Source organism: Ramularia collo-cygni (genome assembly GCF_900074925.1).
Source record: "Ramularia collo-cygni strain URUG2 genome assembly, contig: RCC_scaffold17, whole genome shotgun sequence".
In the NCBI taxonomy this organism is placed as follows: Eukaryota; Fungi; Ascomycota; class Dothideomycetes; order Mycosphaerellales; family Mycosphaerellaceae; genus Ramularia; species Ramularia collo-cygni.
The window spans coordinates 587,314-614,812 of NW_019716271.1; the positions used below are offsets into that span (position 1 = coordinate 587,314).

General features: G+C 50.9%; 9 protein-coding genes; 6 read left to right on the forward strand and 3 right to left on the reverse strand.

Moving 5' to 3' along the window:
* Window positions 1–3,239: 3,239 nt before the first annotated feature.
* Window positions 3,240–4,180, forward strand: RCC_09390 (probable ERD2-ER lumen protein-retaining receptor; the record flags this gene model as incomplete). XM_023774632.1 has 6 exons in its annotated part: window positions 3,240–3,261; window positions 3,315–3,373; window positions 3,439–3,505; window positions 3,564–3,772; window positions 3,834–4,087; window positions 4,144–4,180. The coding sequence occupies 6 exons, from the start codon at window positions 3,240–3,242 to the stop codon at window positions 4,178–4,180; spliced, it is 648 nt and encodes a 215-aa protein (XP_023630400.1).
* Window positions 4,181–4,819: 639 nt separating this feature from the next.
* RCC_09391 (uncharacterized protein) lies at window positions 4,820–8,984 on the forward strand (the record flags this gene model as incomplete). XM_023774633.1 has 2 exons in its annotated part: window positions 4,820–8,578; window positions 8,628–8,984. 2 exons carry the CDS (start codon window positions 4,820–4,822, stop codon window positions 8,982–8,984), a joined length of 4,116 nt encoding a protein of 1,371 aa, XP_023630401.1.
* Window positions 8,985–9,548: 564 nt separating this feature from the next.
* RCC_09392 (uncharacterized protein) lies at window positions 9,549–10,531 on the forward strand (the record flags this gene model as incomplete). XM_023774634.1 has 4 exons in its annotated part: window positions 9,549–9,706; window positions 9,791–10,245; window positions 10,301–10,359; window positions 10,424–10,531. The coding sequence occupies 4 exons, from the start codon at window positions 9,549–9,551 to the stop codon at window positions 10,529–10,531; spliced, it is 780 nt and encodes a 259-aa protein (XP_023630402.1).
* Window positions 10,532–10,962: 431 nt separating this feature from the next.
* Window positions 10,963–12,987, forward strand: RCC_09393 (uncharacterized protein; the record flags this gene model as incomplete). Its single annotated transcript, XM_023774635.1, has 1 exon — window positions 10,963–12,987. The coding sequence occupies one exon, from the start codon at window positions 10,963–10,965 to the stop codon at window positions 12,985–12,987; it is 2,025 nt and encodes a 674-aa protein (XP_023630403.1).
* Window positions 12,988–13,648: 661 nt separating this feature from the next.
* RCC_09394 (related to splicing factor 3B subunit 3 (spliceosomal protein sap130)) lies at window positions 13,649–17,341 on the reverse strand (the record flags this gene model as incomplete). The annotated part of the gene is made up of 1 exon (XM_023774636.1): window positions 13,649–17,341. The coding sequence occupies one exon, from the start codon at window positions 17,339–17,341 to the stop codon at window positions 13,649–13,651; it is 3,693 nt and encodes a 1,230-aa protein (XP_023630404.1).
* Window positions 17,342–17,805: 464 nt separating this feature from the next.
* RCC_09395 (related to MSS51 protein) lies at window positions 17,806–19,363 on the forward strand (the record flags this gene model as incomplete). XM_023774637.1 has 2 exons in its annotated part: window positions 17,806–18,595; window positions 18,648–19,363. 2 exons carry the CDS (start codon window positions 17,806–17,808, stop codon window positions 19,361–19,363), a joined length of 1,506 nt encoding a protein of 501 aa, XP_023630405.1.
* An 849-nt stretch (window positions 19,364–20,212) lies between these two features.
* Window positions 20,213–21,115, forward strand: RCC_09396 (uncharacterized protein; the record flags this gene model as incomplete). The annotated part of the gene is made up of 1 exon (XM_023774638.1): window positions 20,213–21,115. The coding sequence occupies one exon, from the start codon at window positions 20,213–20,215 to the stop codon at window positions 21,113–21,115; it is 903 nt and encodes a 300-aa protein (XP_023630406.1).
* Window positions 21,116–22,120: 1,005 nt separating this feature from the next.
* Window positions 22,121–23,436, reverse strand: RCC_09397 (uncharacterized protein; the record flags this gene model as incomplete). XM_023774639.1 has 2 exons in its annotated part: window positions 22,121–23,275; window positions 23,329–23,436. 2 exons carry the CDS (start codon window positions 23,434–23,436, stop codon window positions 22,121–22,123), a joined length of 1,263 nt encoding a protein of 420 aa, XP_023630407.1.
* A 464-nt stretch (window positions 23,437–23,900) lies between these two features.
* Window positions 23,901–26,729, reverse strand: RCC_09398 (related to heavy metal exporter HMT1, ABC superfamily; the record flags this gene model as incomplete). XM_023774640.1 has 8 exons in its annotated part: window positions 23,901–24,054; window positions 24,120–24,262; window positions 24,324–24,824; window positions 24,883–25,225; window positions 25,278–25,850; window positions 25,904–26,343; window positions 26,399–26,476; window positions 26,538–26,729. The coding sequence occupies 8 exons, from the start codon at window positions 26,727–26,729 to the stop codon at window positions 23,901–23,903; spliced, it is 2,424 nt and encodes an 807-aa protein (XP_023630408.1).
* Window positions 26,730–27,499: the final 770 nt, after the last annotated feature.

A 27,499-nucleotide genomic window follows, 5' to 3' on the forward strand; every position in this document is an offset into this window, starting at 1 on the left:
CCTACGGGGTTCTTATTAGGGTTTCTATCCTTCTTTAGAAGGGTATAGGTGTTTATATAATAGCCTTTCTTATCGTAGTTATAGTAGGTAACTATAGATAGGTCTCTACCGCTAGTAGAGTTTCCCTCCGGAGCCCTTACGGGTCGTTTAGCCCTTAGCGGACGATTACTACTATTACCTATAGAAGGTCTTACGCGTAGCTTACTCTTACTTCTACCGCCTTTAGGTCTATTATCCCTTAAGGTAGAGAACCTTTCTAGCGCGCCTAGATCCGTATAGGATCCGCTACGGCTAGTAAGGTTCTTTTCTAATCGGCTATAGAGGGTAATAAGTTCCTCTTTACTTTATAGAATAATGTTATAGTCTATAACCGCTATACGCAATTTTAGTCTAAGCTTCGTAAAGTAGTAGTATAGTAGCTACTTCTACGTATATAGTTCTATCTATACCTCTAGAGTTTTTATATACGTTAGGAATTATCTTACTAATTAACTATTACGCTACGAACTCTTTACGTATTACTTATATACTTCGAGTAAACGTATAAGCGGATCGTTTAATATATCCTAAAGGAAGTTAAGGAAGAAATCCTAGGTAACGCTAGCCTATTTAAGCTAGTCTGCCTTAAACTACTAGTTATACTAGCGTTCCCTTAGCTTATAGTCCGTAGCTAGGTATTATATAGCCTAAGTAACTTTCGATACTCTAGTCGGGAACCTTCCTTAGAGAAAGGCGACTTTATAAGAGATCTTAAACTCGCGGAACTCCTTAAGAGACTTCCCGTAGTAGTCCTCTAGTACCTTTATAGTACGCTTTAAGGTTTAGCTAAAATTAACTAGGTCTTCGGAGCTACGTCGGCGCTTACTATATTCGTTTAGTAGCGCTCCCGATATAGTATAAGGTTACTCTTACGGAGTCCCTACGGTATTATCGCCGGTAGGAGTTAGTATAGTATCTATCCCTATATCTAGCTCTAAAGTTAATCCTCTAATAGGTAAGGTGCTTTATATACTATTCTAGATACGTATAGTATTCCGTTACGCTACGAGGTCCTTATTAGAGAAGTAGATAGAAGAGTTTTCTCCTCGGAGAAGAAGGAGGCGCTTCTTAAGAGCTTACTCTTAGATGTATTTAGCCTCCTTAATCTATTTAATTAAGTTCTTACGGTCGCGTTATATTATATTAGTATCGCGTAGGTCGTCGAGAAACATATCCTCTCCGGGTCTATCTAACGTAACTATAGGGTTATTATTAGAGGTATCTTCTATCTCTTTATCCTTATCGATATTATTATTATTCTCCTCTTCTAGTATATCTTCGATCTTAATAATACGAGGCTCCTACGGCGTTATATTCTATATATTCGTCGTAGTATCTAGCGTCTCCGAATCGGCGGTAGCCTAACGCCTCGTATTATACTTAGGTAGTATTCTCCGGACCGTACCCTAATAGGTAGGGAGGAAGAATTACTATTATAATATAAGTATATAGAGTTAGGGTAGGCTCGGATAGTTAGGGTAATTATATAGTATAAGGAATGCTAAGTAGATATAAAGGATACTCTAATATTAATCGAATAGTAATTCTTATCCTTTCTCCCTCTCTCTCCTCTCCTTCTTATCCTCCCCTTTAGGGAGTAGTCGCTCTCCCTCCGGTTCGGTTAGGGAGAAAATACCTTTTACCCCGAGTTCCCTAGAGGTCCGTAAGGGGACTATATAGTAACCGTAAGGGGTCCGTAGGGTATATCCTAGGACTTTTAGGTAGAATACCGTAAGGGATCCGTAAGAGGTACGTAATAGAGGTAGGGGCGGAGCCCTACCGCCTATCGTTATACGTTCTCTACCTTAGCTTAGCGTAGTAGTAATATAGTATTAGATACGGACGTATCGGATTATACTCCGGACGGTATACGGACTATATTCTTAATACTTCTAGGTTCGTATATAGTCTATAACCCGTATATACGTATATCCGCTCGGCGGGCTTCCTATTACTTACGGGTATAAGGCTTCTTAAAACTTTATACCGCGAGCTCGTAAATAGGTAGTATTATAATAGGCGATATAGAGTTTAGACTAGTCTAATTCCTTTAGTAACCTTAAATAGTATACGCGTAGACTAATTTAGGATCGGGGATATCGAGCTATACCCGTATACGGGTAAGGGAGTATATATAATAAGAAGTTTAAGGCAATAATAGTACTTAAGTTATATACTAAAAGCGTAGACTTAAATAATAAAGATAGGAGTATAGTATAATATATATATAGGGGAATCTAAAGCTACCGTTCTTATTAGAGTAAGGCTTATATACCGTATATAGAAGAACCTTACCTTAGCCTAGTAGCTCCCCGTTTAGAATGCTCTCTATTCGACTCTTAGCCGTAGGAGCTGCTTACTCTAGTATTTGGGATAATCCTAGACGCCTATAAGACGCCATACTTCTACCGAGCATCTTATTCAAGAGCGGCGCTTACTCTTCTCGCGTTTGAGTGAAGTTCGTATAACCGAATTAGAAGGACCTCACCTCGGTCCAGTGGCGCCCCATTCCAGATATGCATCCGTTCGACTCCCCACCACGGAAGCTGCCCACCACTCTGGTGCTTTTGGGGGATCCTGAACGGCGATGAGATATCGACATACTGGAGAGCATCTTATTCACAAGGGGGGCTTCCTGACCGCCTTGATGCCGAATTTGTGTGCCTGATGTCAAGGACGCACATATTAGTCAAGCGACACCATGTATGATGCGCATCTCTTTCATCTCTCTCGTGGTAAAGGTCCATATCCTGCCGAGCAGGAAGATCCTAGAGGAATGAGAAGCACCATCCTACAGGAGATCGGTTGATCTAAGCCTTTGTAATTCCATCGCAGTGCTCGATGATGCTACAGTATTTGCAGCTTTTTGGCTCATGGACAGGCACGATCGACAAGCGCTCTTGGCAAGACTCCAAATTGCGTGGTTGGATGGATGGTAAAATGAACATCGACGTTGAGAAGACAAGCTGAGGTGCGGTCAGGATTTTGAGAGATCTGCAGGACCACAGGGATGCTGCGGTAGGTCCCGCACAAGGTTCGCAGCTCATCACGTCTCCAAGATTTTGGTCTGTCCACGTTTCACGAGCTCCGCACCGCGTCGCCAGGAGAGTCCACTTTGAAAGATTCTACCCACTGCCTCCCGAGACAGGCTTCATACCCAAAATCTCCAAATCGATTCCCCGTGACGCAAGCTGCCCAGCATGAATATCTTTCGGATGCTAGGTACACCTCAGCAACCATWGAGGACCGTATCGACGCGAGCTAACCGCACCCAGCCGACCTATCGCATTTGGTCTCACTGTTTATCCTGCTRGCTAAGATGAAATCCTCAAGCGTACGCGACTATCAAGAGAATGGGCGAAGACATGGAAAAGAAGTGCGACCGCTGAAACATAACAGAGTGCTTCAGGCATATCCTTCAAATCACAACTTGCATACCTTGTAGTTTACGTTACGAGGTACATTGGTGAGTTTGCGCTGGATCATTGCGTGAGACCARGGCAGCAGGCTGACAGCGGTGTAAGATCTGCTATGGACCGATCCGACTAAGAGTCTTTGGAACACAAGCTTCAAGATCATGTTCATTGGCGCACAAGTATACACCGTCTACCTCATGCTCAACGACTACAAGCCTACGCACGACCCCAATCAGGACACGTTTAAAGTTCAATATCTTATGGCAGGAGCTGCGGTCCTAGCGGTGCTATTCCCATACAAGTACACTCTTGCTGAGGTATGTCTGAAGAGTTGGAAATGGTGCCTGAAGGACACAATGGCTGACGGGGATTAAACAGATGCTCTGGGCGTTTTCGATCTGGCTTGAGAGCGTTGCGATTCTGCCACAGCTATTCATGCTGCAACGGACAGGTGAAGCAGAGACGATCACAACCCATTACCTCTTCGCACTTGGAATATACAGAGCGTTGTACATTCCCAACTGGATATGGCGTTACTTTGCGGAGGGCGGTTACTGGGACCCTATCCCCGTTCTCGCCGGAATCGTGCAGACAGTGCTGTACACGGACTTTTTCTACATCTATTACACCAAGTGAGTTGTGGATCGTCAAGTTACATTCGAGCTGTCGAGGTTCTAACTTTCACCAGGGTCATGCAGGGCAAGAAATTCAACCTTCCAGTATAGAATACGAGAGGCGTGGTGGCTTCGGAGGGTTGATTACGGGCATATGAAAGAAACGCAGGCGTAGATGAGGAAGCTGCATGGAAAGCACCCATCCGGCTATGGCGTTGTGGTATGGCGAAGAAACATGATTGATAATGGATATGAAAGGCTGGACGGCCTTCTGGTGGATGGGCAGCCAGGTGACGTATTCAGTACGAGAGCTCAGCTGTAAAGATATCAAAAGGCATCAACGATGCGCGCCGTTCAAAATCAATGCTCTCACGCGACGACTTGGCACGTCAAGAACATCTGCCTTACGCTTGTGAAGAGCATGAATATCTGTTTGTAAAACTGAACTGCCTCAATTTCGTCTGCCTCTACAGCTCGCATCCATTGCTCACTTCACGAATCATCAATTTCCGTTTCCAAAATCCAGAACAACGTCATCACTGGCAAGCAGCGCGACTAGGTACCTTACCTATGGAGCATCAAACACATCCACAAACACCAACATCGAACTGCAGCTCACCATCCGGACTCGGACCGCGTTCAACCTCACTTGGCTAATCATTGCATCCAGCAGTGTTGGATAGTCTCACGAACCCTGTMTGAGCGCCGCTTCCTGCGTTCCCCGCGCGTTTGCGCAACCCAGTCATCGACATGGACGAGCTTCTCCAGCGCCTCAAGAACCACCCTACGCAGGGCCAGACCAACCAAGCTTCACCGGAGTTGCGCTCGTCTTCGCAGCAGACTGCACCATTGAGCTCACTCTGGGCCAATCAGCCACCTCCGTCTGCATCGCCGCTGATCTCTCCGCTGCCACCATCATCCACCATGGCTTCACCGCAGCCTGTCACCGGCGCACCCACTGCTGACAGCGACCGCACCAAGTCGCTCCTCAACTTGCTACGATCAAGCGGCACGCCGGGCCAACAGCAGTCTCAGTCAAGCCCATTGGCAAATTTGCAAAACGTGTCCGCGAATCGCCACTCCTCATYGCAGATTCCCACGATTCAGTCTCTGCACGGCAGTGAGGCCAGCCAGTCCCGGCCTCTCTCAGCCCACGACTTGATGCTCAACATTCAGCGCAAGCCATCAGGCCAATCATCAATGGCTGCGCCCGGAGCTGAGAAGCAAGAGAGCACGCAGAGCAAGTCTCAGGACATCTTGCTCAACCTCTTCAAGAAGCCCGCACCACAGCCACAGCCGCAGACACAGACACAGACACAGACGCAGACTTCTAGCAAGCCATCTACTGGCCTCAGCTCTGATGGCGATGCTTCAACCCACAACACGCCGTCCCGCACCGAGCCCGAGCCAACGCCAGTTCGTCAGTTCGGTAGCCCAGTCAACGGCAGCACTCAATTCGAGGCGCCCCAGCCATCCAAAGCATCCAAGTTCAGCTACGTCAATCCGTTTGACACGCTTCACTCATCCTCGCCGCTGAACCGTGATCGCTCTCCCAACCCAGCAACCCGCAACGAGCCTAAAAAGATCGAGATTCTCAAGCACAACCGCGACACGACACCATCCCAGCACGGCGAGAATGCGGCACCTGCACCGAAGAGTCGGAAGCTTGGATCGGGTGATACTGCATCGGTCACAGCGGCCGACAGCAAGAGCCAGAGTGTTTCACAAGTGCTCGAAGGAGTTGGTGAACAGGTGGATAAGCAGGTCGAGGAGGCGCTGGCAGCTGCTGGTGCGTCTCACGACAAAGTCAAGGCTATTCCTGCGGATGCCGCAAACGATTCTCCTCCCGTCAAGAAGGAGAACACAGACAATGCCGACGTGGAGTCAAGCTGGGAGAGCGCCGAAGATGTCAAGAAGCCAGAGGATTCTGTGGTTGAGGTTTTCAACTTCCCTATGAAGCCTTTTGTCTCTATCCAGATCAAGCCAAAGGCTGCGCGTCCGATACGTCAAGACAACTTCATGGTGATTGCCCAGCTGAAGAAGGAGTTCGACCAGATTGACCGATGCCTGGCCACCGCGAGTAAGACGCATATCATGTATGCTCAGGTGGCCACGAAGAAGGACAATGGTGGACTGCGAGTCATCCGTCAGGACAGCGGTGATCACAAGCAAATCTACCGCTCCAGCGGCGAGCGCGTGTTCAGCGTCCAGCTCTGCAACTCCGACCAGTCCGGCAACGATGTCGAGACTCTATTGGGCACAGGTGTGAACGGCTCCATCTTCTGGGCCTCTCTCGCAAAGTCTCGCGGTGACTTGTTCGCCGATGACGATGTGGAGGCCCAGGGCTTCACCATGCCCGCGGTGCAGACTGCGGAGGAGAATACCTCGGGATCCCCAGTCAAGACGCGCGCAAAGATGAGCTGCCGTCACCCCGAATTCTTCGCCATTGCCCGCGGCAAGCAGATATACATCATCTCTCCAGAGACTGTGAAGTCGCCGGACTACTGCAACCAGACTACTCGGGTCGTTGACAGTGAACAATTCTTCAAGGACCATACGCTGAGAATCAACACCGGCAAGGCTGGCAAGGACTTTGCCTTTTCCGAGGATGATTCAGTGATTGTCAGCCTCGATAAGAACGGGCGCTTCAAGTTCTGGGATATCCGCGATCTAACCAGCCGTGCCATTGCCATCGCTGAGGTCAAGCACGAGCCCGTCGAAATGAAGGATCCTCTGTGGACTATGAACGCCGTTACTTCCGGTAGCAAGCCAGAGGAGAAGCCAAGCGTTTCTTCAATCATGTTCCTCGATAAGGATCGTGCCGTCGCCAAGGGATGCGCTCTTCGCTACGTGCTGATCGGCTTCAAGCAGAACCACATCCTCCAGCTCTGGGACCTTGGTCTCGGGAAGGCGGTGCAAGAGATTCGCCTTCCACACGAGAAGGACAGTGATGGTATCTGCAGCATCACTTACCATCCCAAGACTGGTATCGTTGCAGTCGGACACCCGACGCGAAACAGCATCTACTTCATTCATCTCAGTGCGCCCAAGTACAACATCCCGACCATGGACCAGGCTAGGTACATCAGCATGCTCGCCCGTAGTGACCCAAGCCTTCCTCGGCCTGAGAGCACGGCCATCATGAGCGGACTTAGGGAGTTCTCCTTCGCCAASGTTGGTCAGCTCAGAAGCCTGGACATGTTGCGCCAGCCCGTCGATAACGGCGCCGAGCGCAACACTGCAGATGAGTCCATGTTCGAACTATACATCATGCACTCCAAGGGCGTCGTCGGCATCAGCATCAAGCGCGAGGATCTGGGATGGGACGTACAAGGCAAGATGGTCAACCCCAGGGATGCCGAAAAAGAGGGCGTCATCGCCGTCTCCGAGCTTGTTACGGTGCATAAGGCTTCCAGCGAGCAGTCCAGCAATGCAGACAGTACGTCAAAGCCAGTTCCAAAACTTGTCACTATCAACAAGAAGCCAGAGCCAACAAAGGCGAAGAGCGATGCCAAGGACGTCAAGAAGGAGTCTGCATCGCCTGCGAAGGCAACCAATGGCACTCCTCGCTTGAGTTCGCCCGAGCCTACGAAGGCCCTGCCGCAGATTCCCAAGAACCCATATATGACGCCAGAGTCATACTCTCTGCCTGCGCAGCGCGAGCTCTCTSCCAAGAAAGATGGGGTTGCTGAACAGGTCGTTGCCTCCTCAAGTGCGGTTCCGACGGCGCCTGTTGAGGCTTCTGATGCCTTCAGCGCTTTGCTGGGCAAGCAGTTTGACTCACTCTACCAGCGCATCGACGCTGACAAGCGTATCAACGAGGCCAAAGCCGGTGCCAAGCAAGATGCTCTCCTTCGTCTGGTGTCCTCTACCTTGACCGAGAATGTCGACGCCAGCTTGGCCAAGATCATCACTACGCGCATCCAGAGCGACGTCATTCCAGCCCTGTCTGAAATCACCAGCAAGGTGATTGATCGCAAGATTGGCGAGTCACTTCCACAGCAGCTCAACGCTAGCGTTGCCACCGCGCTGAAGACGACGCTCTCCGGCGCACTGCAACAAGCCCTCAAAGACAAGGAAGTTCACCGCACCATTGCCGACATCACAGGCACCCAGGTTGCAGCCAAAGTCCAGCAACAAGTCTCCCACTTGTTGCAGCAACAGTTGCCCGGCATGGCCAGTCAGGCCAGCCAGAAGATGATCTCAGACCTTGAGGGGAGAATCGCGCAGCAGCAGCGTCAGGCTGAGACACAGCGTCAGCAAGACAGCGTCAAGATCGAGGAGCTGTCCAGCATCGTTCGCAGCCTCTCCTTGACCATGCAGAATATGGCTGCTAGCCAGTCTGCCTTCCAGGAGCAGATCCTCAAGATGCAACGTGAGGCCAAGCCAACCGCTTCACCACCAGCCTCGACTGGCAACGCTCCCGATGAAGCTGAGCCAGAAGACGCTGATATCGAGGACATGACCGCCAAGCTCATGTCCGGCCAGTTCGAGGAAGCCACGATTCAGGTATGTTGCTCTCGCTAAGATTCAATGGACAACGCTAACTTTGACACAGTGGATTTCTTCGGACCGTCAGGCTGAACTCTTCGACAAGCTGTTCGTTCGGATCAACCCCAGCTATCTCGATGGAGTCTCTCCGCTAGTGGCTCTCACCGTCTCTGCTGCCGTCACTTCCAGCTTCGACACGTACGTGGAGCAGCGTCTGGAGTGGCTCGGTCGCATCATCGCTCACATCGACGTCCGTGATGGAGACATCATGGATGTTGCGCCCAAGATCATGGATGTTCTCGCCCAGCGCATGCAGGGTGTTTACATGCAGATCTCGGAGACCAACCCCGGCGACACTGCTACTCTGAGAGCCATTGCGGCTCTCAACCGCCAGGTCAAGGAGATCMGTCGTATTTGCCAATGACTCGGGACTGCCGACCGACTTGGACTTAACGTGTGTGATTGAAGGAGAGGCGTAACGAAAGGGCGTAAACAAATGGGAGATTAGCTCGGCGTCGGGGCATCGGGTGTCGTTGTCACGACTTTCCTTGTACTTTCAGCGCTGGACGAACAATCTGGCTGTATCATAGTGTAATACACCTGTGTTGATAGGTTCAAACTCAAGGCTTCGATTGAAGCTTTCGGTAGTTTTGAATGTACAAAATTTCAAGATGCCCAAACGTTAGATCCCAGGAACGAGCACATCACTGTGATCATCTCTTATATGAGTGCTGTGACGATATCAATCTGTACGCTCATCTTGAGAACATTCGCATCACATGCATAATGAAGCCATCCGGTGACAGCGACGTGAAGTTGAATACAGAGAGAGCATCAAAAATGAAGCTGACATGACGCCGAAGCGCCGATCCTCGGGTCCATTGTCCATTGGAACCAAGCTTGTGTGTGGCTGGAGACTTCGCTTTCCTCGAACACTGAGCACACCTTGGCCTCAACACCTATCAATCAGCCATTGACTCTACGAATTATGCCTCTAATACGCGCAAACGCTCTGCGGAGCTTCCATTCCACTTTCAGATCCACCGCGACTCGCGCCGCACCCCGAGCGCGGACGCAGCTTGTCACCCGACGCTTCGCAAGCAGCGGCGGCCACGGACATGCTGAGCCTAGCTCAGATTTGCCTTGGTGAGTGCGAGGAGGGCTTTGCGGTGATTTACACGACTGGGTGTAGGGATTACGACGGTAGGGCTGGGCTGATAACTTGTACAGGGCGCTGGGTGCAGTTGCTGTAACTGTTCCTTCTTGCTGGTACCTCTGGCCTGAACAGTCCTCTGGTCACCACGATGGACACGACAGCCATGATGCCCATGGAAAGGAACATGGCGAGGAGCACGAGGATGAGGAGAAGGAGGATGAGGCTCCAGCTGATGATGCCGCTCCTGCCGATGACGCCGAGGAGAAGTCGGATGACAAGGAGGAAGTGAAGGAGGATGAGAAGAAGGAGGAGTCGGAAGAAAAGGAGGAGAAGTCCGACGACAAGAAGGAGGAGAAATCTGAGGAGAAGGAGGAGAAATCTGAGGAGAAGGAGGAGAAATCCGAAGAGAAGGAGGAGAAGTCCGAAGAGAAGGAGGAGAAGTCAGACGACAAGAAGGAGAACACGTCTGACGAGAGGGAGGACAAGTCTGCCGAGAAGGAGACCAAAACTAACGAAGCCAAGGACTCCGGTAAGCAATCCTGGGACTCTGCAGACTCAATCTTCAGCATGACTGACACGACCAGTGAAAAACGCTAAAACCAACAAGAGTAAGAGCAGCTTGGGTGACAGCACGAAGGCTTCTGTACGTATTACTCTGAGGTCACCTCCATCAGGATCATGTCGGTTTCTATGCTAACTGTTTGAAGCACTCCAACGCACCTCACCACATGGCAGAGAAGTCGAAGAAGGGCGATGGCAGTACCGAGACGACAAAGTCCACAAAGACCATCGACCCCAACGCACCTGTGAAATAAATTAGAGGCGGAATCCTAGCATCTTGGAGTTGAAGCGGGTGGCAGCGGCGGCAGATCCAAACCTCTCTTTGTACATATGTATTGTTGTATGTATCCCTAGAAAAGCGTGTCCTGCCGCTCAGTTGTCTTGTCGTCCATGTGCTGTACATGCCGTACCGTGTAGTATGCAGACCTATCATTTCACGACTTTCCCACCTCCACGCAGATCCTTGAATGTTTCTGCAAGGTTCAACCACTACAACGTCATCTGTTGGTGAATTTGATCAATCCCTCTTCCYATTTGCTCCAACACGAACAAGTTCACTCCCATCAACAACTGACCGTCGCACTCGTTGTCAGAACAGTGCCGATAGCTTGAGAAGTACTCGGTCATAACCCCGCCGCCGACAAGTAAGCTCATCCTCAAATCTGGACTTTATCAAACAACAAACATGGCAGACAGCGAAAGCCCGTTGATCCAGGCACTGCCACCCGTCTCGGACTACATCACTTATTTGACGATTGTCGAATACAATCTCAAGCCGGAAAACCTGCCAATCCTTCACAAGATCCTGCAAGACGAAACTCTCACCATCAACATCGGCTGGGATCTCGTCCATTTGCTTGTCCCTTATCTTCCGGAATCCGAGCATTGCCTGCAAGACATTGCGCGCCTTGGAAACCCGCGGGAAGTGATACTCAAAGTGACTGAAGTCCTTCGCCTTATCGAATACCAGGAGGATGAAGCCGATGAGCAAGACGCGCACGACGACGATGCTCAGGCGGGCGCCAGCGTTGGCCGATCTCAAGCTGACACTTCAACTTACCCGCTCAAAACTGCAACTGTCACGGGATCCGTAGGAACGGCACAAGCAGTAGAGCTTCCGCCGCCATTGCCTCTCGAAGTCAGCCAATTTGTGGCGCTGCTTTCCATGCTCGAGATCTTACATCCACGAATTAAGACCAAGTATCCAAGCAGATTTCTTAGCACGAGTCTTCAGGCCATCTTGGCGAGCTTCTCCAACTCACAGTCTCATCGAGAAGAGATGGTGCAGGCCATCGTCCGTGCTGTGCGTGCTGTATCTGGCGTGCAGAGGCCCGCACTTCCATCACGGAAGAGCAGCGCTATGCTTGGTAGTGTACCCAAGACAACCGACTCCCCTGCTGCCGATCCGGAAGGTACAGCGGGATTAGAAGTCAGTGCTGAGGAGAAAGCATTGGAGAAGAAGCTTCTCCAAGCCTTTATTGCGCACGTCCTCGAAGAATACATGCTCAACCTCTCTTCGCACGACGAAGTGCCAGGTATGGCGTGGTGTAGTCGAATCATGGAGAAGGTGCATCCCGAACGCAATATCCCGGCGTCCAAGACGTTCGCAAGCCGGTTCGCAGAGGAAGAGAGTTTGCACAGGAGGATCGACGCCATTGGACAGCTGGTAATGCTCTCGCAAGACCTAAAACTAGCAGACAATGACCTATTGACTGCTAGCATGGTTGACGAGAACATGCCGGAGACTGCAGGATATGAAGATGAGCCACCTGCATCAGCAGAGGACATCCCATTATCAAGACTCGGTTCTCTACTGCTCTACTCGGCTCGACAAGCCTCCACGATTCTTTACGACCGACAATCCTATGCAGGAGCCCCATTTGAGCTATTCCCACACCACCAGGAACTTCTCAAGCATGGCCTGTCCTCTCCTGGCATGGGTACCGGACAGCTAGGCACCGAACCCGAAGCTCTCATCGACTCCGTCCTCGCCTTGGGCTTGGTCAGTCTAGAGCGAAACCAAATTGGCGAACCAAGGAGCGACGAACAGTTCAACGAGTACCTCCAAGTCATCGCCCTCCTGTCTTCCAACTGCCCGAATTCCAATCTCCGAGGCCACGCGCACTACCTCACCACTACCGTACTCCGATCTCAACCGGACGATGCTGCTAGACTTTCATTCATTAGAGACACGCTGGAGCACTGTCCTTTTGAGAATCTGAAAGTTGCTGCTGTGGGATGGATCAAAGGCGAGACAATCGAAGCGAATCCAATGGTATCCATGCACAGCCACTCGCACGAGACTGAGTCAAGCGAATCAGTCTTCGCAAAACCTCTCGCACTGGATAGTCTCGCGCCTTTCCTCTTCCCTTCTCTGCAAGCCGAGCTCAACGTTGCACCGATTCAAGATGCCTGGATGACCTTCCAGACCAACATCTCCTTCTATCTGAGCAGCTTGAACTTTCTCTTCTTGCTCCTTCATGCAGAACACATTCGCGAGAGCTTGGCGATTGCGGATTTGTGGAACGACGCGGATATCGCGGCAAGTTTCTTGCAGCCTTTGAGAGATGCGAGGAAGAGATTCGGAGACGCCCTCGTGGAGGGGGGAGACCTCGCTACAGAGAAGACTGAGAGCATCATCGCGGAGCTGGCTTTGCTGGAGGAGACTGTGAGTAGAGTCACGGCTGCTGCGGCTGGTATGAACAAGTAGTTTGTACTGTTCCCGGGTGTGATGAATTTGCGATGGACACGGCATGGCTTGCAATGAATGCGATAAAAGTTGGCGTTACTATCTTCGGGACGACCTATGAATGAGAGACGAGTTACACGACTCCTATACATGCAGTGACATGGACGAAAAGGTACCTACTTGCTGGCATAGCCGATGCCGACGTACGATCAGAGTTGCAGCTGCGGGTAAAGTCAGTCACCAGCAGTGAGCATAGGCGAAAATTGAGGCTTCAGCTCTTAGTATAATCAGCGATCTGATGAACAGGGATCGCGTTTGCCTGTGGATTTCAGTACTTTTTATAAGCGTAGGAATTTTGACGAAGTTGTTGAGTGGCAGGATGAACATGATGAAGATGCAGAGTAGTGGACGAAATGTGCTTCTGAATCGAACCAATGCGTGTCGCGGTACGAAGATCCTCAGGCGTCGCGGTGTGGCTTCCTTCACTATGCTCCTTCCCAATTGGGCAGTATTGCTGGTGTACTGCGCGGAACGATTGAACACATCCATTTCCGATGGCAGACTCGCAAGAAGCCCCGCGAAGAGAAGAAAGTGAGCAATTGGCACGTCTTACTTTCATATATCGGTCTGGTCGAGGACTCTTTGATGGTTTTCTATTCTACTTTTACAAGCGCAAGACCATCTAGAATGCGACTCTGCCTCTCATCTCCAAGACCTTCTTCTCCACCTCCCCAACCCCTCTCTCGCATTCTGCCGCAACTTTGGCCTTTTGATCGACCGTCAGCTTCAAGAATCGCTCGCAAAGATCGCCATCAATTACTCCCTTCACCGGGACGTAGTAACTACGATATGCCAAGTGATCGCGGCCCGCAAGTGGCGGCTCTTCTGAACGAATCTCTCTCTCAAGTGTCGTAAAGAATTCAACATCCTCACGCGTCACGAAGGGAACAAGCATTCCCAATGTTCCTTGTAAGCCGGACCAAAAGACCACTTCGGCACCACCAGCCACCAGACTTGTTTTCTGCACACTCGTCGGGATGTCGTTCGCAAAGTAGTGTGCCCGTAGCTCCAGTCGATAAGGTGCTCCGTTGAGATAGCTGCGCTCGTTCATGATATACCCGCCAGCACCTTCCTCGTCTGCTTCCTTGGAAGTAAGCTCCGGACACCTCACAACCCAAATGTTGCCGAACTTGTCTCCACCGACTACACTCTCGTAATCCATCATGCCCGCGCTTGTGGTCCAGCGTTGCGTGACATCGTCGACGAAGGGGATCAGACGGTTGTATTTGGGCTTGTACACCACATACGTCACGCCTTCGCTGACGTCTCCACACACGATTCTGTTGCCTTGGCTGGCAAGTGAGACAATCATGTTGGGAACAGCCGTTCCTCTCGCCTTTCGAAGAAGAGCTTTCATTCCGATGTCGTAAATGAACAACTCGTCCCTCACACCCAGCGCTATGCGACCGTTGAATGGCGTGAGCGCGTAGATAGGAGCTTCGAACTCTGTCTGGTGAACCTTTTCCAGCCTTCTACCTTCATCGTGGAGTGCGTAGATATGGATATATCCGACGGTTTCCTTCGGCGTACCAGGCGACATGTGCTGTCCGGTGCCGACAGCGAGGAAGAGCTCGCCTTCGCGAGATGCGAAATGGACGACAGCACAGCAGAGGGCTGCTTCGTTTTCGCCCAGTTCGAGAGYCATCAGAACCGATTTGGAGGTTATGGGATCGATGACTTGGATGCAGGAAGCCCAGTGATTTTCACCTCGAGGAAGACCGAGATGTTTCTCGAGCGCAGTGGCTTCTTCCTCTTCTGCACCTTCTTTCTTAATCGACGGCTCGTTTTTCACACGCATCTGAAGCCGTGTCGCGGCGGAGAGGGTGTTGGCGTCAGATTGGACAGTGTAGAAAATTGGGTACCATGGATTCCGGTCCATGGCGCGAGGTGTGTAGTTAAGGTCGWTTGATGAGTACGATAATCGGCCTTCGATGGAAGGTATTTGGATGATGAGGAGATGTGAGCCTTGAATTGCACAAAGGCCAGTGAGATCAGGGCTGATAAAGGACCGTGCTGCTTCCAGAGGCTCTGAGATGAGTGGCGTGACCGTGTATACGTTAGATTGTGGATGGTTATAGCCCAGCCATGGCCGACTGGAGCAGGCCAAGACGCACTCTTGGTTGTTCACTTCCACGGGACAGAGTCGGGGCGCACGGGTGCCGAGGAATTTTGTTCGAACATCTCCCAGTTCACCGGTCGTCTCGTCAATGACAGCTCGGAGGTAGAGGCCAGACTGCAGACCGATGTGAACTACATTCACATATGTGTTTGATGACGGGTCGAGCATTTCGACAACCTCGAGCGATGTAGGAATAGCCGAGAGAGCTTGCACACTGCGTGGCTCCAAAGGCGAATCCAGCTCGATGCTCAAGACACGAATGGTGCAGTCGTCACAACCAACGACAGCATACTTGGCTTGCTGGCGACCCTTCGGTGTCTGACCGACAGAGAGAGCAGTGACCTTGCCGCTCATCTCAGGCATCTCCTCAAGCTGAACAAGGATACCATCGTCTTGCATGAAGAAGAAGGCGAGTTCTGCAGAGCTCAAAGCGAGCAAGAGTTGACGCTCGTTGGCGGATGCGACAACAACAGTTCGATGGGCTGGTGTCGGCCACTCGTTCAAAGCGCCAGATTCGAGAATACTCCGGATACCACGGGCATGTACTTGAACAAGCGTTGCATCTCCCATCTGCTGCGCATGGACTGTCGCACGATTCTCCAAGAAACTCGAATTTTCGATCTGCTCGACGGAGTCTCCGATCGAGCAAGCAATTGTCAAGTCGCCGTAATTGCTGCTGAGAAGGAGATAGCGRTGGTACTCATCACTTGACCGGTGTTTGAATGTCCAGATGTTATCGTATGGCACGTTACCCATGTCATTGTCGATGATCTCCTCGATGTCCAGACCGTGTCGAATGGTCTGGAACTTGCTTTTGTTTCCTGTTCCCTGAAGAGCGTAGATCTGCGGCGCATCCTCGCCAGTCAAATTCTCCACCCTAGTCTTGAGAAGAGGATGTAGTCCGGGAATGTCGATCGCTAGGTGGGTCATTGTAAGCTCGCGTGGTTGGAAGTATGTCGGATCGTATGTCTCAGCCGGGTCTGCTGAAATGCCATCGGAGGTAAAGGTGTTGTGTGGTTCAAATTCGGGGTCATCGGCGAGGTCGTCAACATGAAGAAGATGGCTGTTGCCATTCTCGGTCGCAATGTACAGGTAGCCTTTCTTCAAGAGAAGCATCTGGCGGGCAACTGGGAATGTGTCGTAGTATTTGAGTACGATGCGCTCGGGATTCGCAGTCTGTCGTCCTTGAGCGTCCATTTCCATCTGCATGCTCAACTTGAAAACATCTCCATCGTCCGTCTGGACGAAGAAGAAGAACTCGTGTCGTGTCTTGGCGAGATGAAGGCAGTATGCGACGATGATTCTTTTGCGGTTGGGATCCTCTGTTGCGCCTTTCCTCCGCGGAATTGGAATAGAGAGAGACGCATGCTTGTCGTGTTGGTAGTAGATCCGATCTTCAGCACAGACCAACACGCCTGATGGTCCATCCTGACCTCCTGGCACTCCGATGATCATGTTCGCCGAATAATCCACCACATCGCTCCAGCTCTTGACCACATGATTCAAACCCATATCCACCGTGTAGTAGACGAGCTGCTTCTCCCTCCGCTCATACATATCCCCGCTGGGATCTCCATCGGCTTCGGTATATTCCACCTCGAGTGCAGCGAAGATCGGCGGTTCCCAACCTGTATCCAATGCGCAGATGCCAAAACACAGACTGCCCCACTGATTGGCCTCGTGCGGGCTGGACATGATGATGTTGCCGTCGGCGTGGCGGTTCATCATGTACACCACCTTGTTTTTCTCCACCGATGCCAGCATTATACATCTTCCACGACTATCGCTGGCGAGGTAGTGGCCGGGAATCGTGCGTCGAATGCCAGATTTGCCATAGGTTTCGAGGTGGACGCGCTTGAATTTTTGCTTTTCGTGGTCGTAGGTGAGCATGGTGATACGCCCCGAGTCGGAGGAGACGACCAACTGATCTGTGCTAGTGCCTGGAATTCTAAAGGCCGCGACCCCACGGACAATGCCAAAAACATCCTGATCCGCAATCGTCACCAAGCTGCGTTCCGTGCGGTCTGCATTCTCCACCACCCTGTGAAGTAGAACATGTTGTCCGCGTCCCTCGAAGATGCATTGATCAGTGCTCTTCGCTCCAGGGATCACGTTGCAAGTGACGGCAGCGGCTGGTGCAGATGGCGCTTCTAGAGTGAGTGAGTAGAAGGCCTGGTTCTGCTGCACGTTCGACATGGTGGGTGTGCACGACCGCTATAGACGTATGGCAGCGGTGTGAGCGTGTGAGGGCGCTGTGGGCGTGTAAGAGCGCTATGGGCGCATCGAGGTGGTGGTGGATGAACAAATCAAGGTGGACGAACTTCGAAGCTTGTGAAAGATGGAGTTGATTGAAGCATGACTCGCGGGACTACTGCGCTAGTCCGAAAGAGTCGATTTGCGGACCATCAGAAGAAAGAGCGACAATCAGATGTTGGCAGCAGTTCAGAGGTTATTGTATCTTATGATACATCACAGTTGGCTCGTTCTCAGTCAGCAGCTTTGCCGTATAGCTAAACAGTAGCCGTCGCATGTTGAGGCGTGTTACCCTCCATCGCACTAGTGTCTTCAATGTCACTCTTGATGTCGGAGCTGAGGCCGGTCGATCGAACTTCAGGGCATCATCATGGAAAGTTGATCTTCACCATATCATCTCGCTTGCCATGGCTTCCAAGTCCATATGTACGCGCTGTCTGCGTGTAGCGAAGACAAACCTACCTTCGCGATCACGTCCTTTCATCCAGCGAGCATGCATCTCCTCTACCACTCTTCCTCCACCACTACCGAGCGCGAAGCAACAGAGCCGCAAGATCCACCACTCTGCCCAGCAGAATGCAGCATCAACAGCAGCAGCCACCGCATCTTCTAGCTCGACTCCCGATGAGTCTCGCGTACTCCTCAAACCCGACAATCTCTTCCATTCTTTTACAAACTCGCCGTCACCCACCATACGTCGTAGGGCCGCGTTCATGCGCATGAACGCTTATTGTCCCCACCCTGAGCATCAAGCCACTCGTGCGCCAACATCTCCACACGATCTGGAAGCGAGGAAAWCAGGCGCCGCTCCGCCAGCACATGTCCGCTATGAGTGTCCTGATTGCGGGATCCCAGTCTCTTGCAGCGAGGAGCACTTCGTGGACGACTATGAATCTCATCTAGAGATCTGCGATCTTTTGAAAGAGATCAACCAAGATGATCACGATCTTTCCTCTGGCAGGTTCTTCCCAGAGTTTGAGTACCCACCTGCAGGGATGGACGAAGCACAGGTCAACTTGACCAATTGGGATACCATGCTCTTTAGCCGGGAGTTCAACGCGGTCAATGACGAGCGAAGTATGAGGCAGGTGACAAGATTATTGACGTATCCCATTACAATTGGAAGCATTCTCCACGAACTCAGTCCATACAGTCTAAAGGACAAACTCCTCCCCGAAGGTCTTCGATCTTTGAGCGGTATGACATGCTTGCCACCTTCAATATACCTCAAACACTGACATGATAACAGCATTGCGTTACACCCTCCACCCACCTCGTACAGGTGCCGGGATTGATATAAAAGGCCTTCGGCCAAACCCTCCGCCGGTCCGTCTCTTCATTCTTGGTGCCCGTGCCGAATCCTCTCTGCCTCGTGAAGTCTGGCTCCAGCTTTCTCATCTTTTCCCTCGAGCGACGTTCCATCTCAACTTCATCGGTCCGGAAAGTATGGCGAATCGCGATGATGAGTTTCCCCTTCCGGAACGCACGCCTTCCAACCCCTTTGGCGCCATCGTCGAAGATCGTCTTGGAGGTGCAGTCAAAATAAGCACATATGTCGAGTACTTCCACACTCTTCATGAAGCACAGCACTTTGCGCCCTACGATCCCTACTTTGATGCTTTCGTTCTCTTCCATCCTGGTCTCGGACATCCCGCTAGTTCCCACGAATGGAAAGATACCATTCCTCAACTGCTCGAGACGAAAGTCCCGATCATTTGCACTGGATACACCGAGTTTGACATGCAGAGAGATATTGAGTGGGTCCAGAAAGAAGTTGGCGGCGAAATGGATCTGATCATCARGCCTGGCGAGAACCGCTTCCGAAGTTTGAGGTGGGAGATTAATGACGCGGATCCAGGAGATGTGAGCTGCGGGAACTGGGGTGTCTGGGGCTTCAGAGGAAAGAGGTATGAGGCCGAGGAGTTCAGAGGTAAAGAGAACGAGGGGAAAGAGGAGGCAGAGTAAACGAGGTGCGTCTGTGGAAATACGAGGGACTTCTTCTTCTTGGATGAAGAATGGAGATGTAGATGATATACACTGTACAGCATCCCTTCGTCTTGATGTGCATTCACGCTTCCTCCATCGTTCCGAGCGCAATTTTCAGGAGATCGGCGGTGAGGGAAGGCGCCTTCAGAGTGGAGATCGATCTTGGATCTTGCCAATTCGATGACATCTCGATCTGGTTGGCTTGCGCTTCAAATGCGCCTGCAATAGCACATCGGACTCTGGGATAGTGCACCTCGAGGTGAAGTAACAGCATCTATTAGACAGGGTTTCTGCCGAAAGCTGACGCCCTTGACAGCAAAGATGACGGTGGCATTCCACTCAGCTCCATACTCATCAAACTCGCATTCTACCACGATATCGCTGCTAGACGAGATCCGACACCCTGCTGTCTCAGGGAAACAAGATGGAGGACAAGAGCTTGAAAGCATGCTTAGCCGCACGCGTGCTGCCAGTACCGCGGGCAACTCCTGTGTCGTTCTACTTCCATCCTCGGRTGGACTCTAGATGGACTCCAGGTAAAGTCTGCGAAGTGGAATCTTGGGAGGTTGTACTCGTCCCTCTATTTTAACGGTGAGCTGGCATGGATGCACAAATGTGAAGCCCATCTTTGCGATCCTGCTCTCGAAAGCGAGAAGAGACGACCCTGGCATTTCGTTGTCTTCCAGGCCCTTCAAAATGGAATCTTCCAGGAGATCTCGATGAAGATCTGGTTGCCGTGACGATTCAATCTCATGATCGGCTTCAGCTTCAGTCTATTTCCTTCCCCAAACACAGCACCAAACATCATCTCACACGGCTTGATACATCATGAACGACGATCCATTGATGCTGACAATCTGGCAGCGACTGAATGAACCTATTGAGCAACTGAAAATCACCAAGATTCAGCTTCAGGCGGCCGAGGAACAAGTCAAGGTCTGGAAAGCGAAGACATGGGAAAAGCACAAGGAAATGGGAGGCTTCAAGAAGCAAGCAGATGTCGCAGATCAAGCGGTGACGGCATTGACATCGGAGCTTGAAGACGCGGAGGATGGAAAGAGATCACTCGCCGTCCAAGTTGAAGATCTAAAGAAGAGGATCGACGATGTGATGGAGGTAGCAAGGATGAAAATTGAAGATGCGAAGGAGGACATTCACACCTTGAAGACTCAGAACGAGGCTCTGGTAGCGAAAGCGGCGGATGTGGAGACTCAAACAAATGAGACGAAGAACGAACTACAGACTGCCAAGTTCGAACTGGGTATCGCGAGATTGCGAGCTCAGACATCCGACGCGGACTTGCTCGCAGCCAAGAAGGAAATCGATTCTCTGAAATCACATGCAGCAGAGCCCAGCTCCGATGATGGAACGAATATCGCTCATTACGAATCCCGAATCGAGCTCCTGAACACCCAGCTACAAGCCAGCAAAGTCGCGGTAGAAGCTTTACAAGGAAAACTGCAAGCGGAACAGCGGTCGTACGAACGTCTGCTCAGGACTAGCGAGAAACGCCTGCTAGACTCCCGGAGCGTGAGCTCTGATTTGCTGCATTCATATCTCACAACGGATCGGACGAAAGCCCCTGAGGCAAAACAGCCTGTGATCATGACGGAGAAGCTGCGGAACCACGAGTGGAGTCTGAGCCAGGTGGAGAAATCATCTGCGTCTACTACAGCTCAGTTAAGTGATGCTGCGGATTGCAGCGCGCGGAAGCGGAGACGTCAGGAATGAGCGGTTGATTCTGTCATTGAGTGTGGGCTTTTGAAAGGGTTYTTTGATCAACGAGAAGTGCCCCACCGTTGAATGGGTCACTGTTCCGATCTGTCGTGGGGAGCGTGTCGAGAGACAAGGTTCAGAAGCTGGGATGATCGAGAGGCGGGACTGAATGTGTGCTCAAGGAGTGCCAAATTGCAAATTCTCCCAAATGAACGACGTAAGCTCCGCAACTGCATAGAAGATGATGCGTATGGGATGCATAAAGCCTACTGAGAGCGAAAACTTGTCACCAGAAAGCAAAATTCTCAATTTTCGACAATCTGGTCGCTGGATGTGACAATATCTACATTTCACATAGCATTAGCAAAACCTGACCCTTATCGTCTCGTCATGAAAAAGTACTACTCCCCTTCAAATATCCCTCAAACACTACATCCACAGCGTCGTCTTTCTTCCCGACAGTATAAGAAATCTGTAAAAGATACTACTTCCAGTCCACTCATCCACTTGAACACCAATAATAGAGATTTCTTCTGCTTGGAAAACTCTTGATGAACACGGTGCACTTTCAATTGACATCCCTGAACTCTTTTCCGCTTTGAAATAGTCAGAAGGCACTTGCGGTCGAGAGTTTCTCGCTTTGGGATTGTAGGTTTCGTCTTCTTCTTCTTCGTGCCATCTTCTTTGGGATATCTGTGGATGCGCTCCCAGTCTCCGGTTTGTGAGAGGTAGTTTAGAGTTTGTAGGAGGGTGTATGGCATAATTCAGACCTTGTGATCTCACAAAGGAGGTGGATTTCTCGTTGGTCTTATAGCATTTCCAGCGATCTACAGTTTCAAAATGAAGCACTAGATCATACGAGAAAGAGAACAGACATGAGAACTCTTTGTTCAGACGATCTTCTTTGGAGTATTAGTACTTACATGCTACATCCGCAGCACTGCTTCCGCCTTCCTATCATAGCCGGTTCAATACACCCGCTAACATCGAAAGAGAAGACAACTGCTACCTGTGAACCTCTCACAGATCTCCATGCTCGACATTCCACGTCGTATCCGTCAGATCAAACTGTCCAGGATGCACACACGGACATCTCTTCGCTCGACAAGACAAGCCCAGTTTACAGTGGATCCTCACGCACTTGTAGTTCGCATCTCGACAAGCATTGCAACGCCCGTTGAAGTCGCAGAGGGTGCTCGTGTTGTAGCAATTCACGCATACACTCTTCCGAGTGAATTTCTCGTCTGTAGCGTCCAGTCCTGGGGGACCTGGTGGAGAACGGGTCCGCTTCCCAGAGACCTTTCCGCTCGCGCGACGTTCCCAGCCGTTGGATGTACCATCAGAGCCATGTAGACTCTGGCGTCTCCGCGGGTCGAGTGGATGCTTGTGTCGTAGAGTTCCATCCTCGACATTCCAGCTCGCTTCTTGATGTCTGTACTGTTCGGGATGGATGTACAGACAGCGTGGACTTCCGCAAGCATTTCCTGATCTACATTTTTTGTAGACGCACTTTGTTCCCGATTCTTTGCAGTGGGTGCAAACAGATGAAGAGTCGCACCATTGACCGCTGTTCCAGCAATGAGCGCAGACAGGCTTACGATTCAATAGTATCTGTGCTTGACGATTGTTGCGTGCGGTGTGACCGAGAGGTGCTGGTGAAGCTTCAACGGACCTCATCACGGTATCCTGTCGTGGACCCACTGGCTTTTGGTCTTCACTTATATCCCGCTGGCGTAGATCTTGGTGACTGCTTTGAGGAGTATGTAGGAGTCGTCGTGTGAGTTCCGAGTCAGGTTGCTTCACGGCAGAAGCGTGAGATTCCTTCTTCCCTTTCAGCGTGGCTCGTCCGGGACTCGCGGGAGGCGAGCGTTCAATCTCAACCGGTCTATCTTCAATGCCTTGCTCTGCCTCCCTCTTCAATTCCTCTTCCTCCCACAAAGTGACCGGTGGTAAGTCCGCGATTCCGGTCATTYTCCACTCGTGCTTCCTCAATTTCTCGCCCAGCACACCCGAGGGTTTGCGGCGAATCATATCCTTCATCTCCCGCAGAACAAGATCCCGATCGTCCAGTCTTTGTCGCACCGTCTTGACATCGTCAATGTCACAATAGTCTGCATCGCCTTGAGCCCGTAGCTGAATCAAACGAGGCATGCGCGTGCGTTTGATCTCCGCGTCCTAATTGTGTCAATTGATGGAAAGTGTAGCATCTTGATCAACATCAGTTTTACCTTGATCGCGAGTTCTGTCCGTAAACGCTCATTTTGATCTTTCACAGCTTCCAGCTGTTTCTGCAGTCCCTCCCATTGCTGGGCGCCTTGACCAAGCAAATCGGCCATTTTTGGGCGCGAGGGATGGTGTTGTGCGTGAGCGCTCAGATGCGTCCGGAAGCTGAGGTAAACATTCCAAGATCCATGCAAGGGCCGTTCCTTCCGCCGTCGCACAAGTGAATCCGCCCGAGGTGTTTTTGCGTCTGCTTTGGAAATTCGCCTTACCACCTCATGACTTTGTCGGAGACGAATTGTACGGGCAATTTGAGATCTTGCAAAGTGTTTTCTGCTGCAACGACAAGGGTATCTACAAGGATACAGGTTGTCTGCAGGCAGGTTCCCACCCCCATCTCCACTTTCATACCTTGACAAACGCTGCAYGGCGGGGTCTGGGTAGTACAACAAGGAAGAGCGAAGGGGAGCTCCCACAACTCCGTCTAAGTCGATGGATTGCTACCAAGGCGATGATCCCATGCATTGGCCACCTCACCTCACCTCACCTCTCAATTTAAAGCAGACAAGAGCGGCGAGGATCACTCGGTAGGAATCTTCCTCGTCTGCTTCTCCCACATTGACCGATAGCGACCGTCCTGCGCCAGCAACTGCTCATGTGTCCCACGTTCGATAATAACTCCCTCTCGCATAACGAGGATCTGATCCGCATCTGTAATGGTGGACAGTCGATGTCTAGAGAAGAAAGAGCATGTCAGCTGCTGTGAACCCAAGATCAAGCCGCGGCGGAGTATACTCACGCAATAGCAACGGTAGTCCGTCCTTTACACGCTACCTTCAATGCATCTTGAATCATGGTCTCGGTAGACGAGTCCAATGACGCGGTTGCTTCATCCAACAACATAATCACCGGTCTTTTGAGCACCGCCCGGGCGATGGCGATCTATATATACATGGTCAGTCAGCTGTTGCGCTTTCATATTTGGATGGAATGCAATACGTACTCTCTGCTTCTCGCCGCCTGAAAGCCTCAATCCGCGCTCTCCAACATTAGTATGATATCCATCTGGAAATCTCATGATTTTTTCATGAATGCTTGCGACTTTACATGCCGCTTCAACTTCTTCTTGCGTGGCATCTGGCTTTGAGTACGTGATGTTGTACAAGATGGTCTCGTTGAAAAGAATCGTGTCTTGAGGCACAACTCCGAAGTGAGTACGAAGGCTGGCCAGCTTGAAATCCTGCACATTGACTCCGTCGATGGTGACGGACCCGGAGCCGGTTTCGTACGAGCGGAAAAGAAGCTTCATACATGTGGACTTTCCAGACCCACTTTCGCCGACAATCGCAGTAGTAGTTCCTGGCTCCACTGTGAAGCTGACATCAGATAGGGCGGGCTTGCGAGCGTCGTAGGCAAAGTTGACGTTCTTGAACTCGATTCGGCCTTGGCATGCATCGATTGATTGAGCATCCTTTCGATCCTTGATCGAGGGTACGATCTTGTACTACGGGCAGCCATCAGCAGAGGTTCGTTGAGTGGTCAAAGACCGACACTATACTTACAAGCGCGAGCATACGCTCAGCATCGACCATGTTGTTTTGCACTTGAGTATAGAAGCTTCCGAAGAAGTTCAAAGGGGCCTGCAGCTGAGCGAGGTACGTGAGAACCGTCACAAACATGGCAACTCTGTATTGCCCGACATCGATCTGGTAAGCTGCCAACAGGCAGACCAGCATGACACTCAGAACAAAAATGAAGTTCTGGATCGCGTTTAGCAAGTTCAAAGACCAGAAGACGGAGTATTCCGACACCTGGAAGCTGTTGACCAGACGTCGGAATCTTGACATCTCGAGTGGAAGCGCGCTATTATGGTGGACAGTCTCGTATGACATGATAGCGTCGGTTCTGTTTGGGGTCAGCCTGACGTTTCGGTAGACGTAAATGTGATTGTACTGACTTTGCAGCCTCTATGCTCCTCTCCCTCGTCGCAGCCTCTCGTCTGACTCTGCCCCGATATTTCGCCATGTAAATGGTAACGAAAAGGTAGAACCACATGACCGCAACCACAATAATAGCGTAGAATGCATCCAGTTCTACAAAGAAGTAGATGGCAGCAATGAAGAGATCAAACACCATGGGTGAAAGCTGGAAAATCAGGCCGTCCAGAAATGTATTGATGGCACTCCCTTTGCTCAGTGCGCTGATAACCTCGCCAATTCGCTTGCCAAGATGAAACTCCAGTGAAAGCTTCATGACGTGTTCGAAAGCAGCGACTGTCAGCCGGCGGTAAGCTGATTGACTGATAGGGATCCAAAGAATGGCTCGCAAAGAGCYTATGACTCCCTGTTGTCCTTGGAGTCCTCGGTAAAGGACGTAAAGCAGGATTTCTTTCAAGGGCAGCTTGCCTTTGCCTAAATGTTCCACTACAATTCCAAGCTGATGAGGCACGAGAATGTTGACGATGCGCTGGGCGGTGAGCAGACCGAAGCAGAACACAGCCCGTAATTGCAGCGCACGATCCCCAGTTGGCCTTCGAAGATTAGTKAGGCTGTCATATGTGGCGTTATGAGCGGCCAGACTCACCAGAGATATGGGATCAAATCGCGGAACCCAACCAGGTAGTCGAACGCGGAAACATGCTGCGCATCCTTTGCTCCGGCTGGCTTCAAATTTTCGGCCGAGCCATATGTCGGTTCGCAATTTTGTTCCTCACTAAGTAAGGACTGGCGCTCATCATCAGAGCCTGTCTCGCTCTCTCCCCGCTCACGGTAGAGATACACGCCGACCATTGCACTAAGGGTGATGATCCGGGTTGCCATGAGTGCCACGCAGACTGAAGATACAGCATCTTGTTGCGGATATCCCAAAGATGCAACGTCGACTAGTCCCATGATCATGATTGCCATCTCATAGAGGACACTCAATATCCAGGTCGCCATATTCGGCATAGTTGGGAAATATGGGTCAACAGGATCTGGAAGTAGCGCGCCGCAATATATGAGCAGTATGGACAAAGTGGCGCCCTATGCATGTCAGCTAATTCCGGGCCGCAGTGATTGTTTGAACAGTTGTGCTCACAAGATATGCTTCAGTAGAAAACAATGGTATGCTGGTTCCCTTGAACGCTCCGTATCCTGCAAACCCGGTGTTGATTGTCTGTCAAATTTGCGTTAGAAGCCGCGCTTGATTGTGGTGGCATAAGCGACCTTCAACTTACAAGAGTGATCACCAGAATGTAATGGAGACATTGCACCATTCTGTTCGCTGTTGCAATGCGAGACTGGCTCACGGGCTTCTCCACATCATTCTTGCTCCTGTACAGGACTTCATAGATGTTTGCTGCCAATGACCCCAGACAGAATGCCGCAGGATATGTCCAAAGGACTATAGTCTCGCTCTGAAGACCCATGGTCTTCAGTAGAATGGAAGTCCCTCCCCCTTACACGACCAGACTCAGGGTTCCCCAAAGTTCGATTCACCAGGGCAAGACCAGAAGCTTCTCCACCACGTCGACGAGTTGGACGTCCAAGGGGAAGAGATCAGTAAGCTTGAACACCACGACAGGTTGGAAAGCGTTAAGGTCAGTATCCTCAGATGCGATAGAAGTATACCCCAGAAGGTTAGACAATCAACTTAGCGACCTTGAACACATATTGATGTCAAGAGAAGACATTGCTTACTCAGGCGATGGCCGGTGAGCAGGATTCGAGGCGTCGGGTTTCGACACTTTGTCGGAATCCGATTGCCATACTCAAGAGCTCACACTCTGGCCAATCAGCGCCTCGATGGATCATTCTTGATCCTCTACATGCCGCAGTGTCTGACTTTAGCACTTGTGTGATACGTGAGGCTACGACAAGTGCTGATTTGTTAATGATGAAGAGACATAAAGGAAAGGATGTAGTTGCAGAATGCAGCGGGAGCATCCGCTTCTCGATTAGTAAGCCTTGGAAACATCCATTGTTCTTAAAGTCTCTACTTGAGAACTAAGCATATATGCCTAAGGCTTAAGTAGCTACGTGACTTAGGCAGGACTATATAGCCGAGGAATTTTCCCTTAAGTAGATTTAATTAGAGTTTTTCCATTTTAGAATATCTAGTAGCTAAGAGCTTAAGTCTAGCTCCTTAGCTAGACCTATAGTCTACCTCGCCTACTTAGGGCTAGTAGGCTAGCTAGTT